The sequence below is a fragment of the Taudactylus pleione genome, unplaced genomic scaffold, assembly GCF_031769625.1.
Source record: "Taudactylus pleione unplaced genomic scaffold, aTauple2 ptg000002l, whole genome shotgun sequence".
NCBI lineage: Eukaryota > Metazoa > Chordata > Amphibia > Anura > Myobatrachidae > Taudactylus > Taudactylus pleione.
Window position 1 is genome coordinate 36,451 of NW_028284405.1, and position 17,682 is coordinate 54,132.

The 17,682-nt window shown below is 43.3% G+C and overlaps 1 protein-coding gene across 1 annotated transcript in view; it reads right to left on the reverse strand.

Annotated features, from left to right (window-relative positions):
- Window positions 1-6,507, reverse strand: part of LOC148543452 (protein kinase C theta type-like) — a gene marked incomplete at its 3' end in the record, with an annotated part of 28,531 nt that extends 22,024 nt beyond the window's left edge. Inside the window, exon 1 of the mRNA XM_088446676.1 lies at window positions 6,488-6,507. Coding sequence (XP_088302802.1) covers window positions 6,488-6,507 — 20 coding nt within the window. The remainder of the gene's footprint in view (window positions 1-6,487) is intronic.
- Window positions 6,508-17,682: the final 11,175 nt, after the last annotated feature.

Here is a 17,682-nt window from a genome sequence, read left to right on the forward strand (position 1 = left end):
GCCTGATTCATCATAGATCACAACTGCATAAATTAGCCACTGCGATGCCATACAAAGCCAGGGCCGAAATCAGGGGGGGACTGGCAGGCCTCGAGTCCCGGGCCCGGAGACAGCGGAAAGAGAGGGGTCCCGGGTGCTGCAGTCCTGCACTTGCAGCCCTGTTCAATGGAAATACAACACTGCCGGCTGCTTGTCATTTATTGTGCCGCCGTGAGCCAGCCGGAGCTCGCGGACCGGCAGCCAATCAGGAGCAGCCGCTCCTGATTGGCTGCTGGTCCGCAAGCTGTGATTGGCTCACAGTCACGCCATATTGGAAATGCCGATGCACGGATGCAGCGCTACTACTAGAGCCACCCCGGCCCCTCCCTCTCTCTGCTCTCAGCACTGACTCTGGTTGGCTGGCTGCACCAGCGCAGCCAGTTGATAAAAAATCGAAAAAAGGTACCATACTACTCACCCCCCAGTCCAGCAAGCTGTCCCTGCCATTCTTCCTTGCCCTGTGCTTCTCCCTAGTCCTACCAGCCTTCCCTGTCCTGCCCCCTCCTCACAGGTCTTAGTAGCAATTGTAGTAAATAAGTATATGGAGTAGTGTCTCTTTATTTACTACTATTGCTACTAAGACCTGTGAGTGCCGCTCGTGACTCTCTTTTATATATATATATATGCTGCTTTACTGCTTTTCAAATTGGTTTACGCAAATTGGTGTCCGACCCTCTGGTGTAGCTCCACCCACCTCTGCCAACTCCCCCCCCCCTCCTTGGTGGGGGCCCTGCCTATTCTCTCCCCATGATTTCTGATGGCAGCCCTGTACACAGCTCAGGCTTGCCTACCCTCCTGATTTGGCCGGGAGCCTCCCGAATATCGGGTGCTGCTCCCGGCCCCCCAGAAAGGCAGGCAAGCATCCCGACATTCCCCAACCCTCCCGACCTCCCCCCAGAATACACAAGAAATCCCCACAGCGGGGAGACTGTTGACACGATTCGCGCTGAATCGCGTCATCGTGGCCCTGTCCCTGCTTCACAGTGCTGAAAATAATGGCATTGTGAAGAGGGGGCGGGGCCACGATGGTGCGATCGCACAGCCCCGCTCTCGGCTCCACCACCAAACGTGTCACAGCTGTCCGGACATGACCCCCCCTGTTAGCCGACAATCAGCTCCATCCCGGAAGGAGGTAGCTGATTGTCGGCAAGTATGACACAGCCTGAGGTTACATTGCATGCGATGAGGTTAGCAAATTCTGAGTCAGACCTGTAATTGTGTGTTAGGTTCCGATGGTGCTCGATGTTACCGATGGTTTTGCAGACTTGCAATGTGTTACGGATGTGAATAAGGTGAAGTGGGCGTCCTTATGTTAGGCTGTAACGGGATTGTGATTGCAAACATTAGCATATTTTCGCAGTGGGTCTCCGTGCGTAATTGCACCTACGATCGCAATAGCAATTATAATGAATCAGGCCGTGTGTTACTTATCTCAGGGGGAACACTGATGGTAAGTCTGGTCACTGAGTGATCCTTAAATGGACCCAGTTTTCCAAAATATTGATTATGTTTTATTTTTGTAGTTCAAATACCTAAATAATATTATGGGGTGTGTCCACCATTATATATGTGAGAATTATATTACACAGTGGTGATACTGACATGCATTGTGCTATTGGTGCTTCAATAAGTTTTATTTCTTATGTCTGTAAGTATTTAATAGAATATTTATTATTGAAATGTTAGAACTCGGGGAGAGAAGATCCCTGACAGGTGCTCACTGTCATAGTGTCCCTAGTAGGGTCCTCCTCCTAAGCGCCATTGAAGACCATCAGTAGGGACCTCCGGCCGTTGTCACTAAGGAAAAAAAGAATAGAATTAACTATTCAGCGCGTTTCGTCCTTTAGGGTGACAAGCAAGGGAATAGTCACGGGTGATGGTGACCTTCACCGGGAGGATAAACGGTCATCACAAGCACTGGTGCCTCAGCCACCCAGGTATCACCTAATAGTACTTGTGCACTGAGGGTGAAATGTGGGTGTGCAAGGATCACTGATACCGGAAGGAAGGGGACAAGGACAGGACACACACACGGAGTGTATACTCACCATTGTAATACTTGTCACCTTGATTGAGGGTCAGTCAGCACCTGTGAGGAGATATTACACAGCCACCCACACAACTACCTCCATACTAACCTAAGTAAGACCGAAGGCTGTCAATTTAAGCCTAAGGGACATTAAACCACAAGTGTTTTGAGTGTTGCCAGTTTAATAACGTGTTGGTTATTGCCACTTTAAGTGTAGCTGGTCTTATGCAGCCAATAAATCTTTCATGGGGAGTGGTCTAATGGTGCGTACACACTGGGCGATTAAAGTGGACGACTGAACGATAACGATATCGTTATCGTTCAGTCGTCCACTTTATCGTCCATTTTTAACACAAAAAAGATGAACGATGACGACGACGCGCGTTCCCGCGGGTCGTTCGTCATCCTCGTTCATCGGGCTGACATGCAGGCCAACCTGACGACCTCGTCAGGTTGCTGCATGTCAGGGAATGGGTGAGAGAGCCCGGCGCTGAACGATATCACTAATGATATTGTTCAGCGGCTGTGCTCAATGTCATGAACGACATTGAGCACAGCCTGCCGGGGACACACTAGACGATATCGCTCAGGGAGCATATCGTCTAGTGTGTATGCACCTTTAGAGTATATAATGGAGTGATGTATGAAAATCTGCCTCTTTGTTACAGTTTGTTTCCAGGACAGGGAAGTACAATGTGTGATGTGAATCTCCTGTATTTATCTCCTTTTTTCCTTTTCTCTTTCTCCTGTTCTCTACACTCCAGCTATTCTTTTATTCTCTTACCCTATACTTTCATTCTTTTCCCCTATTCTTCCATGCTTTCCCTCAATCTTCTATACCCCTGGGATTCCTTCCTGGTCTCTCCCTCTTGCCCTTCATAATGTCCCCCCATCACTCCTGTTAACACTGCCCGCTATGTGTGCTGCTGGGCTAAAACAGCAGGCTCCCATGCTGCCCAGCTCTTTCTCTCCCCCCCCCCGAGCAGGCCGCCGCGCTTATCGTGGACAGGGCCTGAGGCAGCGCTTGTGCAGTAGGGCAGGGCCGCAGCTATGGCCGTGGCTGTCAGTCCTGACCTTTATCTTTGCTGTACGGAGGCAACTGGCGGTATCCACCGCCTCCGATGCTGCCTCCACATGGTGCCCGGCGTGGCCGCGCGCCTTAGCAGAGCCGAGGCCAGAAACTTCGGCCCCGCCTGTGCTGTGAGACAGAGCGCGGCTCAGCATGTTGCCGCTGGCTCCGTCTCTATTTTGTTTAACCAGAGGCAGGCAGCATTGGCTGCTCCGCTGGTTTGGTTCAGTGAGCGGCCTGCGGGCCGTTGGGCACCCGCTATTGGGGTGGCGAAGGGCGAAGGGGGTATGGCTTTGCCCCAAGTGCGGCCGCCATCTTAATACTGGGGGGCTGCTGCTGCCTGCTCTAGGCGCGGCAGGAAATCCTCCCAGGTTCCACAGTCTGCCCTATTTGTGCCCCATAGTATAAGGGACCATACAAAATTAGGATCCCCTTAGTAATGTCACTAATTAACTAACTGGCACACTTCAGTCCCTGTTGATCTTTTAAAATGTGTTACTAGGAGATCTGGAAAACATGCAATGAATATGGTTGTGCAGCCGGTAGTAAATAAATTGGACAGCCAGTAATAAATAACGTGGTGCATCGACTAGGGGATCTGGAAAACATGTAATGAATATAGTGGTGCAGCAAGTAGTAAATAAATTGGAAAGCCAGTAATGAATATAGTTGAGCACCGACAAGGTGACCTGGAAAACATGTACTGTTTGGGGTGCACTGATATAGCCCATCTATAGGATCAATTATTAATACTGAATAATACCCTATCCAGTACATAAAGAGACCAATCTGTGCATCTATGTCCACGGCAGTACATGTTTCTTTTTCTGCCCTCCCCCAGATTCCCCAACTTCCTCAAATGATCTGTAATAGAGCCCACATATGTAATAAAAAGATTCAGCTCAGACAGGATGACTCTACTTTTTACATTGAATTGATTACTGAAGCTGTTTGTCCTGGCTGTATATGGAAGAATTATTTAATTCCGTATATTCGTATGATGCCTGTTATAGCTGGTTTTCAGTGCTGATTATGCCCTCTTAGTGGTAACATGCTAAAAATCAGGCATTTGAAAGCCCCTCTGTAGAAATTCTGCATTTGCCTCTGAGCCCTGTCCCCCTTTACAAACAAGGGCTGTTAGGTTTGCCCAAGCGGGAGGCACAGGCAGGCCCCTCCTACATATATTTAGCAGAGGTCGCGTGTGTGACCAGTAGCAGTGGGCTCTCCACTACCACAGTACGCAGTTACGCCAGCAGTTATTTAGTCTCCTATGCATAGAACTAGGCAGTCCTGGCTCCGCTGACCCAGAGTGCTGCCTGGTCGGCTGCCCAACACTGCGTCAGTTGTTACCAGAGTTGGGACCATGGCGCCCGTAAAAAGTGTATGTCATAGCACCCACCCCCCTGCACACACACTCCCTGTACTGAACCGAGCTAGTGGGGTATGGCAAGCTTGCGGGGGAATACTGGAGTGAAGAGTAAAAACAGCAAACAGTGGCAGTATCCAGTATCTGGGCACTGAGGTACTATTGGTAATAGAACTTTTTAGTTATGCACTATCTGACATTAATGGGTAGCTGCTTTGACACTGCTTATTTAAGTATAGCACCTAGGATCTAACTGTGATCTCCTTTGAATCATTGATATCAATTGATGAATGAGCTTGGCCCACAAAGTCACGGTGCTTGTATTTTTGGGCCCACAAAGTCACGGTGCTTGTATTTGTTATACACAGAGGGCTATGGCCCACATTCACGGTGCTTGTATTTGTTATACACAGAGGGCTATGGCCTACAAAGTCACGGTGCTTGTATTTGTTATACACAGAGGGCTATGGCCCACAAAGTCACAGTGCTTGTATTTGTTATACACAGAGGGCTATGGCCCACAAGTCACATTGCTTGTATTTGTTATACACAGAGGGCTATTGCCCACAAAGTCACGGTGCTTGTATTTGTTATACACAGAGGGCTATGGCCCACAGTCACGGTACTTGTATTTGTTATACACAGAGGGCTATGGCCCACAAAGTCACAGTGCTTGTATTTTTTATACACAGAGGGCTATGGCCAACAAAGTCACGGTGCTTGTATTTGTTATACACAGTGGGCTATGGCCCACAGTCAAGGTGGTTGTATTTGTTATACACAGAGGGCTATGGCCCACAATGTCATGGTGCTTGTATTTGTTATACACAGAGGGCTATGGCCCACAAAGTCAAGGTGCTTGTATTTGTTATACACAGAGGGCTATTTTTTATTTTTTTTACACAGCCACTTCTTGTAGTCAGTGTGCCCCCTTAAACAGTCACCTCCACTTGTGAGTCTCTGGACACCGCACTTAATCAGCAGAGTATAGTGCAGCATACATCAGCATGCAGTGTGCCCCCTTACATACACAGTCACTTTTGCCAGCGCAGCCACTTAGCAGAGTATAATGCAGCATCAGTGTGTGTCCCCTTATACAGCCACTCAGTGATCAATGCTAGTGATCTAGCCACTCGGTGCCCCCTCAGCCCAGTTGCAGAGTAGCGCACTATCGGAGTGTGCAGGACACATGGCGCTGAGTCGCGGGACTCGGCACCTTATGTAGAGGCGAACTCTTGCCTCTCGCGAGAGTTCAGCACTCTTGCAAGATCCCATGTCAGGACGCAGACGTCTGGCTCGCAGTGGGGATCAGAGATGGCAGGAACACCCGAGCCTCAGCTCAGGTGGACTCGGATCCCTACTGTTCTGAGCGGTTCGGATTCCACAGAATCCGAACCGCTCATCTCTAACTAAAATTCGCACCAACAGCCAAGATGGACAAGTTTGACACATACATGGACCTCAAATAATTATTTGCTAAAGACACCCATGCCCCCAACACAAACCAACAAGTAACGACATATACAAACACACCAATCATAAACCCACCTATCAATTCTACCCCAGTTACATCATGGAGAACCATATACAAAGGAACAAAAACATCATTATCAAACCGGCAGACAAATGGGGTGGAATAGTCCTACTAGACAAAGCTGACTACCTTAAAGAAGCGTTAAGAATACTTAGCGATGAAAACACATATAGTAATCTGAAACAGGACCCCACCAAAAATTTTTAGTCAGTACTTCAGAGATTACTTAAAAAGGGACTTCTTGAAAGAATACTCACGAAACAAGAACATGAATTCATTAATATAAAAAATTTGGTAATTCCTGTATTTTACTACTTACTCAAAATTCATAAAGACCAGACACAAGCACCAAGCAGGCCCATCATATCCGGAATTAACTCACTCACCGCCAACCTCTCACAATATTTTGATACCTACCTACAACCATATCTAAAGGCGCAAAGAGCATACCTCCGAGACACAACAGACATTCTCAACTGACTAAAAAGCATGAAATGAAATGAAGACTATTGGTTAGTTACTTGTGATGTGGCATCTTTATATTCCATCATAGATCATGAACAGGGTTTAGAGATCACCAGACACTACCTCACTTTGGACCCAGAAATGGAAGAAAAACAAATAGACTTCATCATTGAAAGCATAAATTTTATCCTAACACACAACTACTTTTGGTTCGGCGATGAGTTCTACATACAGACCAAGGGAACCGCTATGAGAACAAGGTTCACGCCAAGCTTTGCAAATCTCTTTATGAGTTACTGGGAGGACAAAAACATCTGGTCCCATCCTAAACTCGACGCGAACCTCGTTACATGGACGAGATTCATAGACAATGTCTTTTTTATTTGGAAAGGAGACATCATTTCACTCACAAACTTCATTACATACGTCAATGACAATGAAAACAACCTTGTATTCCCCACCAAATATAGCAAATCCCTAGTAGAGTTCCTAGACTTAAACATCTTTATCGAGAACAACAAAATCCAGACAAACACGTTCCGCAAAACAGTTGATGTGAACAGTATGATCTTAGCCTCAAGTGAACACCACCCCAACTGGTTGAATAACATACCAGTTGGGCAGTTCAAGAGGCTAAGACGTAACTGTTCAAAGCTAACAGACTATGACAAACAAAGCACGACAGTAAGATCACAATTTCTGGAGAAGAACTACAACAAAGACCTAGAACAACAAGCATACAAAGAAGTGAGAGAGCAAAATAGAGAACCACTTCTAGAATATAAATCAAAGACAGAATCAAATAAGCAAAACAAAGTCCTCTTCATCACACAGTACAATAGACAAGCAAGTCAAATCAAACATGTACTGAAAAAACACTGGCACATATTACTCCAGGACGAGACCTTGGGGGACATCCTACCACCTGTACCAAAGATAGTGTTTCGTAAAGCACCTGATGTGAGAAGCTAAGTAATCAAAAATCACATTCCCCCCACCAAAACTATCCAAACAACACTAAAACCAAAACCAATTACAGGGGGTTTCTACTACTGTGGGACATGCATAGCATGCAAAACAACCAAAGAAGCACAACACCCATACATGCAATAACACTCACTAGCAATGGAAAGGAACTTAAAATAACACTGAATCTCATAGTCATGATTGAGTAACACAGGTCTAGAGACATTTAGTATTGTACACATTAGTTTCCTGTCCAATGACAAGTACCAATCCACCAAGGGAAGAGCACAATCAGTAACCTTATGGTTATTTTCACATAAGTTACTGTAGGGACCTGTGATCGACGATCGCGGGTCGCTACAGTCATCGGTAAGTTGGTGGTGTGCTGGATGATCGATATTGATCATCGAGCATACCAGGGAGGGTGCATTTCGATCTGCCATCGATATCGTATCACTGGCAGATAGCTACGTGTGTGCGCATCATTACTGAGTGTTGGAGAACAGCTGCCACAGACAAGTGTGTAACTGTATCCGCCAAGAAGCCGCTGCTTCATATATATAGCCCCAAGTGTCAAGATGAAAATGATATGGTAATAAAAAAGAACTTTAAGAATGCCCCCTGAAATGTGCTGATATTTGCATGTGCCTAGTTTGCCTTTAGGGTGAAAATGAACTACAGCACTAGTCAACATACAAACCAGATGCCATATAAACTTATAAAGCTACATATATACTAAAAATTAAAATGAATAGTCATATATCGGAATGGATCTGAGAGGACTTGAACATTTGCTCAATGGCCTCCCCTCATGTCTTGAACTGCAGATGGTTCACCTATTTACAACACAGCAGTGTTACTGAGGTATGGATAGGTTACTGTACTCAGTGCCTCTCAAATTCAATACACGGACACACTAACAGTGCATGTTTTCCAGGTCTCACAAGTGAAATAATTAGAATTACCTGTGGATCTTTCAAAACATATCAGTTGGTAATGAATACACCTGTCTCCAACAAGAATATATTGAAAACATGCACTGTAAGTGTGTCCCGAGGGCTGGATTTGAGGAGCACTGCTCTACTATGAGCTGCAGCCAATAACCTGATCCAAAATGTAATCCTAATGCATGTTTTCCAGGTCTCCTCATAGAATCACAAGTTAAATAAATAGTACATTTTAAAATATGTTAAGTCAGTCAGTAATGAATACACTTGTGATCCAGCACAGAGTATGGGAATCATGCACTGTTTCCTGAGACCTGGGGATATATTTTTTAGAAGTGGAGATGTTGCCAATAGAAACCAATCAGAATCTACTTAACATTTAACTAGCACCTTCTAGAACAGGGGTGGGCAATAAGCGGCTCTTCAGCTGTTGTTGAACTACAAATCCCAGCATGCCTTGCAACAGTTTTAGCATGGCCAAATAGAAAAACTATGGCAGGGCATGATGGGATGTATAGTTCTACAACAGCTGGGGGGCCGCTTATTGCCCACCAATATTCTAGAAGGTTATAGCTAGAATCTGATTGGTTGCTATGGGCAACATCTCCATTTCTAAAAACTCTCACTTTACTAAATAGACCTCCTGGAGTACAGAAAAACTGATATAGTCTAAACATGGGCACACACTATACCAGAGTTTATCAAACTCTGCCTCTACATACTAAGTTTTAAGGATATCTATGTTTGAGCACAGGTGACATAATTAGTAGCTTAGTCAATTTGATTTACCTATCTGGACTCAAGTATGGATATCCTTAAAACCTGGACTGTGGCGGCGTGGCTTGGACGCTGAAGATTACGGCAGCATGGCGCCGGAGCTCCGCTGTTTTTAATCTTCAAACAGCGCCTGCCGCCGTGCTATCCCGTTCCCTGGGTCAGTCCTGCACTTTCTGACAAATTAAAGACCCCCGGGCAGATAATTCACCTGCCAGACAGCCTCTCTAGCCTCCAGACAAAGGGCCCTGGGAGCCAGCAGCAGCGGAGACGCCAGTGCTGAGGCTCTGACTTCTCCCTGACACGTCGGGATAAAAAGCTGCCGCATCCCCCGCCGCCGATTTATATCCCCGCTCATTACTCACCACAGCTTGCGGAGACATGAGAGAATGCCGCCGGTCGGGCCCTCGCTCCTGTCCCAACATTACAGGTGACAGTTATTCAAGAGAGGGAACTCCCAGGGGAGAAAGGAGTTCCGGGCGCCTTTTTAAGTTTATACAAACTCTCACTTTCTCACTAAGCGCTCCCCTTCTATTTTCAGAGCGGCATTTGAGCACAATATTATCTGAAAGTTCTCTAATTAATTACCACAACAGCCTTAGTGCTCCTAATTAATAGGCACCTAAAGAGCTCTACATTAACCCCGGTATTCCAATCCATAAAGCTGCACTAGCAGCACCTTAAATACAGCAAGATATCCCAGTGTTAAAAGGAGTTGAGGCTCTAACATCAGATGGAGCATTCTGGCCCTTCTCAAAGGCAGCCCAAACAACAAAGAGCTCGCTCTGAGAAAAGAAGAGCTGAAATCAACATGGCTTCTGCCTCTGAGTCACAGTGCTCCATTGCAGACATGGATACAAGCACTGCTATATCTCAGCCCGCTTCCCCTGCCTCAGATCATCAAGATAACCTTGTTACCTATGGAGAAGTGGTTAAAGTGATCCAGGAGGCTATGGGCCCTATAATGGACACTCATTCAACTAAACTAACACAAGCGGTCTCGGACATAAAATCTCAGATTTCAGACCAATGAGAATAGACTGGAAGTCATGTTCCACGATGTTGATGAGTTAAAAACCAATACTGCTTCTCTACAAAAATCACATTACCAAGTATTGAGTAAACTTGATGATTTAGAAAATAGATCACGAAGGAACAACCTTCGCATCACTGGCCTACCCGAAACCCTTAAGGGCACAGAACTGTCTCGATTTCTTATGTCGACCTTACCGGAACTACTGAATATAACGGATATATGTTCTGATATGGTAGTGGAAAGGGCGCATAGAATTGGCCCAGTGCATGACTCTAAGGACTCTAGACCACGTGTTATTATCCTCATATGCTTAAACTTTCTCCACAAGGATGCCATTTGGAGCGCTTCACGCTGACATGGAGAACTTCAGTGGGAGGGATCTAAATTCCATATATTTCAAGACTATTCTGCAGAGGTGACACGGGCAAGGAGAGAGTTTTCTCCTCTTTGTTCCCGTTTATACAAGGCCAATCGCAAATTTGCTCCGCTTTACCCTGCGAGACTGCGATTGTTTAATGGAGATTCCTTTAAGGACTTCACTTTGGTTGCTGATGCGGATCTATTCATTTCCGAGGAGATGGTGTCTTCCTCTACATTTGACCCATGAATCTATTAAGCCATCCACGTGAGCTGAAGTCAAAGTGCAGTTTAGTTTTCTTCATATGTCTTCATATATTTGTTTTTGAAGTCTAATTTAATACAAAAAGCTAACGTAAGGGGACTTTTTTCTATGCTGTCTGATTATTAGAGGTCTCTATAAATTTCTTAGACATATCTTTTTTATTAAAATTAGACTAGGAAGTTCTAATAAGTATAATGGTAACGTTATATTATGTTATGCTGTATGACGATTTATTTGTCTTCAAATGCCGGGGTATGTCAAATGCATTCCTAAATTGTTAAAGAGATGTTTTTGCGCTCTAATGCATTGAAAATCTGTCTGTATTCAAATCTTAGGGAACTTCTTGACCCTAACAGTTTTTTGTTTGTCTTCCCCCTTTTTTTTCATTTTAGTAATCCTCATGTGTCTTGTCTTGCTTATCTTATGATACGATCTATATGGTGTTCTCACTATCTGATAATATTAAAGTGGCTCAGTGGTTACTACGCTTCTTCCATATTTCATCATGACTAGTTTTGTTTATGGTACCTGGAATGTGGGTGGGATTAGCTCCCCGATAAAGAGAAAGAAAATCCTCCTTTATGCGAAAAAACTTAAACTTGATGTTGTTTTCTTACAAGAGACACATCTCCTCCCTCCTGAAGTGATTAAATTAAACATGCTGGGATGGTCAGTCTTAGCCTCCTCCACATATTCTTCTAAGGCTAGGGGGGTAGTCATCTTGGTAAACAAAAATCTTAATATAATTGTCCACTCAACTACTACCGACCCACGTGGCCGATATGTTATTGCAGACATATCAATCAATAATTCTAGATTTACTCTATGTAATATATATGCTGCTAATTCACAATCCAAGAAATTTTTTCTACATATTCTTTCTAAATTACATATGTACTCAGATGCACCTCTTATTCTTGGAGGAGATTTCAATTTAGTTACCTCAAATGTATTAGACAGAAATACTATGTTAACAAGACCTTCCCCCCCAAAGATTGGTGTGCCCTATGTATGTGACCAGCTGGGATTGGTAGATGTGTGGAGGGTGTGCCATCCAGTGGAGAAGGATTTTACATGCTTATCTGCGGCTCATGCACTCTCTCCCGCATCGATTACTTATTGATCTCCAACCATTTGTTCTCCAGAGTAATAAACTCTAAAATAGAACCAATACATATATCGGATCACGCTTTGTGTTGGATACCGATATTGGGTACTACAGACAGGGATCCTATCCGCCAGTGGCGTTTTCCATCTTACTTGTCTAGTTCTATTAAGTTTCGTAATATGTTGGAGTCCACATGGAGTGATTTTAAACTTAATAACTCAGATTGTGAACATACTGACCCGTTCCTCTTTTGGCAGGCCTCCAAACCTGTGATGAGAGGTGCTATTTTATCTTATTGCAAACATAGAGAAAAACAAATAGGATCAGATTACTTGGAATCCCAGGCAAAATTTACATCTGCATACCAAGATTTTAAAAGTAATCCTAATCTGATATCCAAACAATCATATTATCTTCAAAAAGCCCAGTTTGACAATGTTTTATCCTCTATGGAGTCTAAATATACTTTCAGTAAAGAATCGAGATATTATACCCATGGGAATAAATCAAGTAGATTATTATCTAACTTAATAAAAGGACATCACTCCCCTACAATTATTAAAGCCTTAAAAAAAGATGACGGTACATTGGTCAGATCCAATGCAGAGATGATAGCAATTCTTAAATCATTTTACTCTCAACTATATTCTGATCCGGTCCTGGATGAGTAAAAAAAACAGCTTTTTGGTCCAACTTGCATGTACCGGCTATGTCCACAGATCAGGCTCTATCTTTGATAAAACCAGTAACCACAGATGAAATAATAGCAATCATTTCTTCTCTAAAAAATGATAAAGCCCCAGCTCCTGTTGGCTATTCTAATGATTACTATAAGATTCTCTCCTCAAAAATTTCTGAAACCCTTATGGTAATATATAATTCAATTCTAATGGGTAATAGTCCTCCACAAAATTTAAATTCTGCCACCATCAGAGTTCTACCAAAACCAGGTCGGGATCCAGAACTCCCAAGTTCATACCGTCCGATATCATTATTAAACACGGACTATAAGATCTTCACAAAGTTACTAGCAAATAAACTTAAATTAGTCCTACCATCCATCATCCACGCTGATCAAACTGGATTCATCCACGGCCACCAGTCTGTTGCAAACATTAGGAAGGTATTTTCAGTTATGCAATGGGTGGAATTCACTGGTTCTCACCATGCCAATGTAATACTATCAACTGATTCCGAAAAGGCATTTGATTTAATCATGTGGGACCACCTACTTGAGTTATTGCGAAGGTTTGGGGAACCGGCGGAGTTCACTCAATTAATAGCTAATCTATACTCAGATCCTATGACACAGGTAATGAATAATGGATATCTGTCCTCACCGTTCTATATAAAGAGGGGTACACGCCAGGGTCGCCCACTGTCGCCCCTACTTTTTGCACTAGCTTTGGAACCCCTGGCGATTGCTCTACGAGAATCCTCACTTTTTACTGGTATTATGGTGGGGAAGGTAGAGGCTAAGATGGCACTGTTCGCAGGTGACATGCTTCTACTAATATCTAAGCCTAGTGAATCTATTCCAGTAATTGTCTCTTTAATTGAAGATTTTGGGAAGTTTGCTGGTTATAAAGTAAATTATACTATATCTGAAATGCTTCCCTTATCAGGAGATGTAACAGGATTTGATTTGCACCCAATACTTTCCCTGTTTCCAGTGGTCACAACTACTCTCACATACCTGGGAATTCAGATTGCTAGGTTATTAATAGATTTATACACGGCTAACTTTAGACCTGTATTATCAACCATTTCTAAGATATTGTCTGGTTGGATGAATTTGCCATTGTCTTTGTTAAGTAGAACTACTGTGATTAAAAGTATTGCCTTTCCCAAACTAGCATATTTGTTGCAGATGCTTCCTTTGGACCTCACAAAGAAAGATGCTTCCCATGTGGACTCTTTATTCTCAAAATTTCCATGGAATAATAAAAAACCAAGAATAGCTTATTCTAAGATGCAGCTGCCCCACTCTGAAGGTGGGGTAAATTTACCCGATTTACAATCATTTAGTAGAGCATCACATTTTAGATATATTCTGGATTGGTTTTGGTGTAGATCTATATTTGTAAATTTTGACCTAGAAGTAGAACTATTTTTCCCTTTCTCCCCGGGGGCACTACTTCACTCACCCAAAAAAGACATTCCAGCACAGATATTTTTCAGTACTTTATTTTTTACTACATATCATTCCTGGAGGTACACCAATATCAAATTACAAAGAAATACTTGCTCCTCCAGGTTTACGTCCTTTTGGGGAAATCCAGCTTTTACTCCAGGCCTGCAAAATTATGTATATAAGAGATGGAAAGAGGCTGGCATTGTATCGATCAGAGATGTTTTTGATCCGGGGGGAGTCTTGATGTCTTTTTCTGAATTAAAAAATAAGTATGAGTTAGTAGACAGACATTTCTTCATGTATTTGCAAATTAGACATTTCATTAATTCTATGCCCAAACCTATGTCCAACGCTGAGACACCTGACCCTTTGCAGACTATTTTTTCATTTTCCCATACCAGTCCTTATAGACTTAGATATTATAATATGTATCTCAGATATTCTCAGTATGGTAAATTTTGGGAAAACACTCTTAAAAAATGGACAGCTGAGGGCGTGGCCTGATGGTCTTTCAGCACAGACGTGCCTTGCTGGAGCTCCTGATAATTAACATATAAAAGTGCTTTTTATCCTATTATTTTATGACCAGCGCTGCGCTACTTAATGCACTGACCGCAACGGAAACCATTTGCCTTTTCATCATCGTTTATACTTAATTACCGAAGAAGCCATCATGCCTAACAAACGGAGTAAGCTAGCCACTCTTGCGCCTCCAATCAAATTTGTACCCCAGAAAACCGCCGATTCATTGTCTGCGGGAAGATCTTCACTGACAACCAAAGCCACTCCCACTCCTAGCCCTGCAGATTCTCTTGATCTAACTACTGATACTCCGCTGACAGTCCGTACACTCCATCAAATGCTTCAGGCATTCCTTACGGACCTTACCTCCGACTTTCAAGTCTCCATTAAACAGCTGACCAGTGAAGTGACCGGTATCGGGGATCACACGAATAACTTGGAGACTAAGATGCAAGAATTAGTTTCCTCCCACAATGACCTGCTGACATCCTATAACTCTGTCTTAACGGAGTTGGTTGCTGTTAAAGATAAATTGGCGGACCTCGAGGATAGATCCAGGAGGAATAATATTAAAATCAGAGGCATCCCGGAGTCCATAATTAATGCCGACCTCCAGAACTTTGCTTTGAATATCTTAAAAAAATTGTTGCCCTCCGTGGAAGCTCGTGATTTGCTGATCAATCGCATCCACCGCCTACCTTAGCCCCGATCAGCTCCGGCAGGTTCTTCTAGAGATGTCCTTCTACGGCTTCATTTCTTCCACATCAAAGAAGATATATTAAGGGCTGCCCGCGAATCGGAGGATACGGAAGTTCTTAATAACCTTCAATTATTTCCTGATCTCTCGGTCCACACTATTAATAAGCGAAGAACGTTCCAACCTCTCACGAAAGCACTCTGGGATAATGATATTCAATATAGATGGGGTTTCCCGGTAAAGCTTTTGGTGCGAAAGGATGGCTCCACGTTTATTATCTCCTCCTTGGAAGCTGGCGCCAAATTACTGGCTGAATGGGAAATACCTGTCTCGATCCCAACATACTCCCAGGGTCCCCTTCTACAACCGGAATGGTCTCGAGTGGGATGAGGCAGTGTCGTTTTGGTCATTTTGGTCTTTTAGGACTTTTCAATATTTCCTGGTTTCCTACTGGCCAAGAGCGGTTCAACATTGGGCCATTTTGGAACATTTTAGCATTTGCTACAATTAAGTTCCTTCCTCAAGAACATTATTATTTTTGTATATTTAGCTTTGGTTCATTAAAGTGAACATTCTCTGCTGCATTTTATACGATGTGAGTGTTCCCGGTGTAAGGTTTGTTGTATCCTTACAATTTCAGATTAATGTTTTGCTTAAAGTAAATGTTTTTCAGAATTATGACCATAGATTCCTCCCTCTCCCCTTCATCCTTTAAAATTACAGTTTTTTACTATGATTATTTTTCTATATTTAGGACAAGAGAGGGATGGTAAATGTGATTTATTGGTCTTTGTTATACTATGTTTTATAATAGGTCTCGGGGATGAGGAATGACACAGTCCTCCCCCACATGTTAACTATTTTGCCGTAATGTTTTTTCGCGGCAACTACTAAGGCCCGATATACTGGGTCTTTTGGGTTCTATATTCTCTATATGTGTTTTTGTCTTCTGTTTTACGTGTTTTGGTTTTACTTCCCATTTTTTTTTTTTTATCTTTTTGTTTTATTTTCTTTTTAGTTTATTTCTTTTTCGTTATATGACAGGTACATTTGGGCCATTTTTACTTACACAATATCTTATTACGCCTAATGGTTAAAGTCCTTTCATTGAATGTCAAGGGCCTTAACTCTCCTCATAAGAGACATCTGGCCCTTTCTACATTCCACCAACATGGGGCCAATGTTGTGGCTCTTCAGGAGACACATTTCTCATCCTTAGCTCCCCCCATATTTAAGGATCACAGATATCCTTTATGCTACATGGCTAATAGTCCACTTAAACGTAATGGTGTTGCCATACTGTTCCATGCTAACACCCCATTTATATTACACAGGAAGATAGCGATGGGAACGGTAGATTTCTCATTCTTATTGGTAAAATTGAAGAGACTCTTGTCACCCTGGTTTCCCTCTATGCCCCTAATTCTCGCCAGATCCCCTTTCTACGAGAAACTTTTGAGGAGATATCTAAAGTTAGACAGGGAGCACTTATTGTGTTGGGCGACTTTAATTTGGTCTTAGACCCTAAAATAGACAGATCTTCCCCCCAGGGCCTTTCCTCCACCCCTCGTGATATAGGCCCCTCGCTGGCTTTTAAGAAATTGCTGGCAGAGTATGATCTATATGATGCCTGGCGCACCCTATTACCGGATGAGAGAGACTATACCTTTTTTTCCTCAGTTCACAATAGCTACTCCAGAATAGACCTTGTCCTTTTAGATAAAAGAATTCTCCAATCTACAAAAAAGGTTAAAATTCTCCCCATTACTTGGTCAGATCACGCGCCGGTCCTATGGATTTGGGATATAGGTTATCATCTGACTCCCAACCATCCCTGGCGTCTTCCTGAGTATCAATTAAAAAACCCGGAGATTTTGAAGGCCCTTACCGACTCCCTTATGTTATATACTCAGACTAACTCTCCCTCTGATACCTCTATTTTCACACACTGGTGCACCTTAAAAGCGGTCCTCCGTGGTACCTCTATTCAAAAAGGAGCTCAACTTAAGGCTCGCTCTCGCGAATTACAAACTGGCTTAGAATCCACTTTACGGTCCCTGGAGTCCCAAAATCAGCTTCACCCTACTAGAGTGCTACGCAAACAACTCCAAGAGGTTAGATCACAGCTCCAAAAACTTTTTTCGTCACGAATGCAAGTGGCTTTTACCCGATTACGCCATAAATTCTATACGGCAGGCAATAAAGCCTCTCGTCTTTTAGCGCGTAAGCTTCGTGGGCATCAAGCTCGTAACAGAATTAAGTGCCTTTTAACCCCCTCTGGTTCGAAATGTCTTAACCCCCTTGATATAGCAAACTTATTTTCGGACTATTATGCAAAATTATATAACTTATGCGATGACTCCTCAATCCCTCA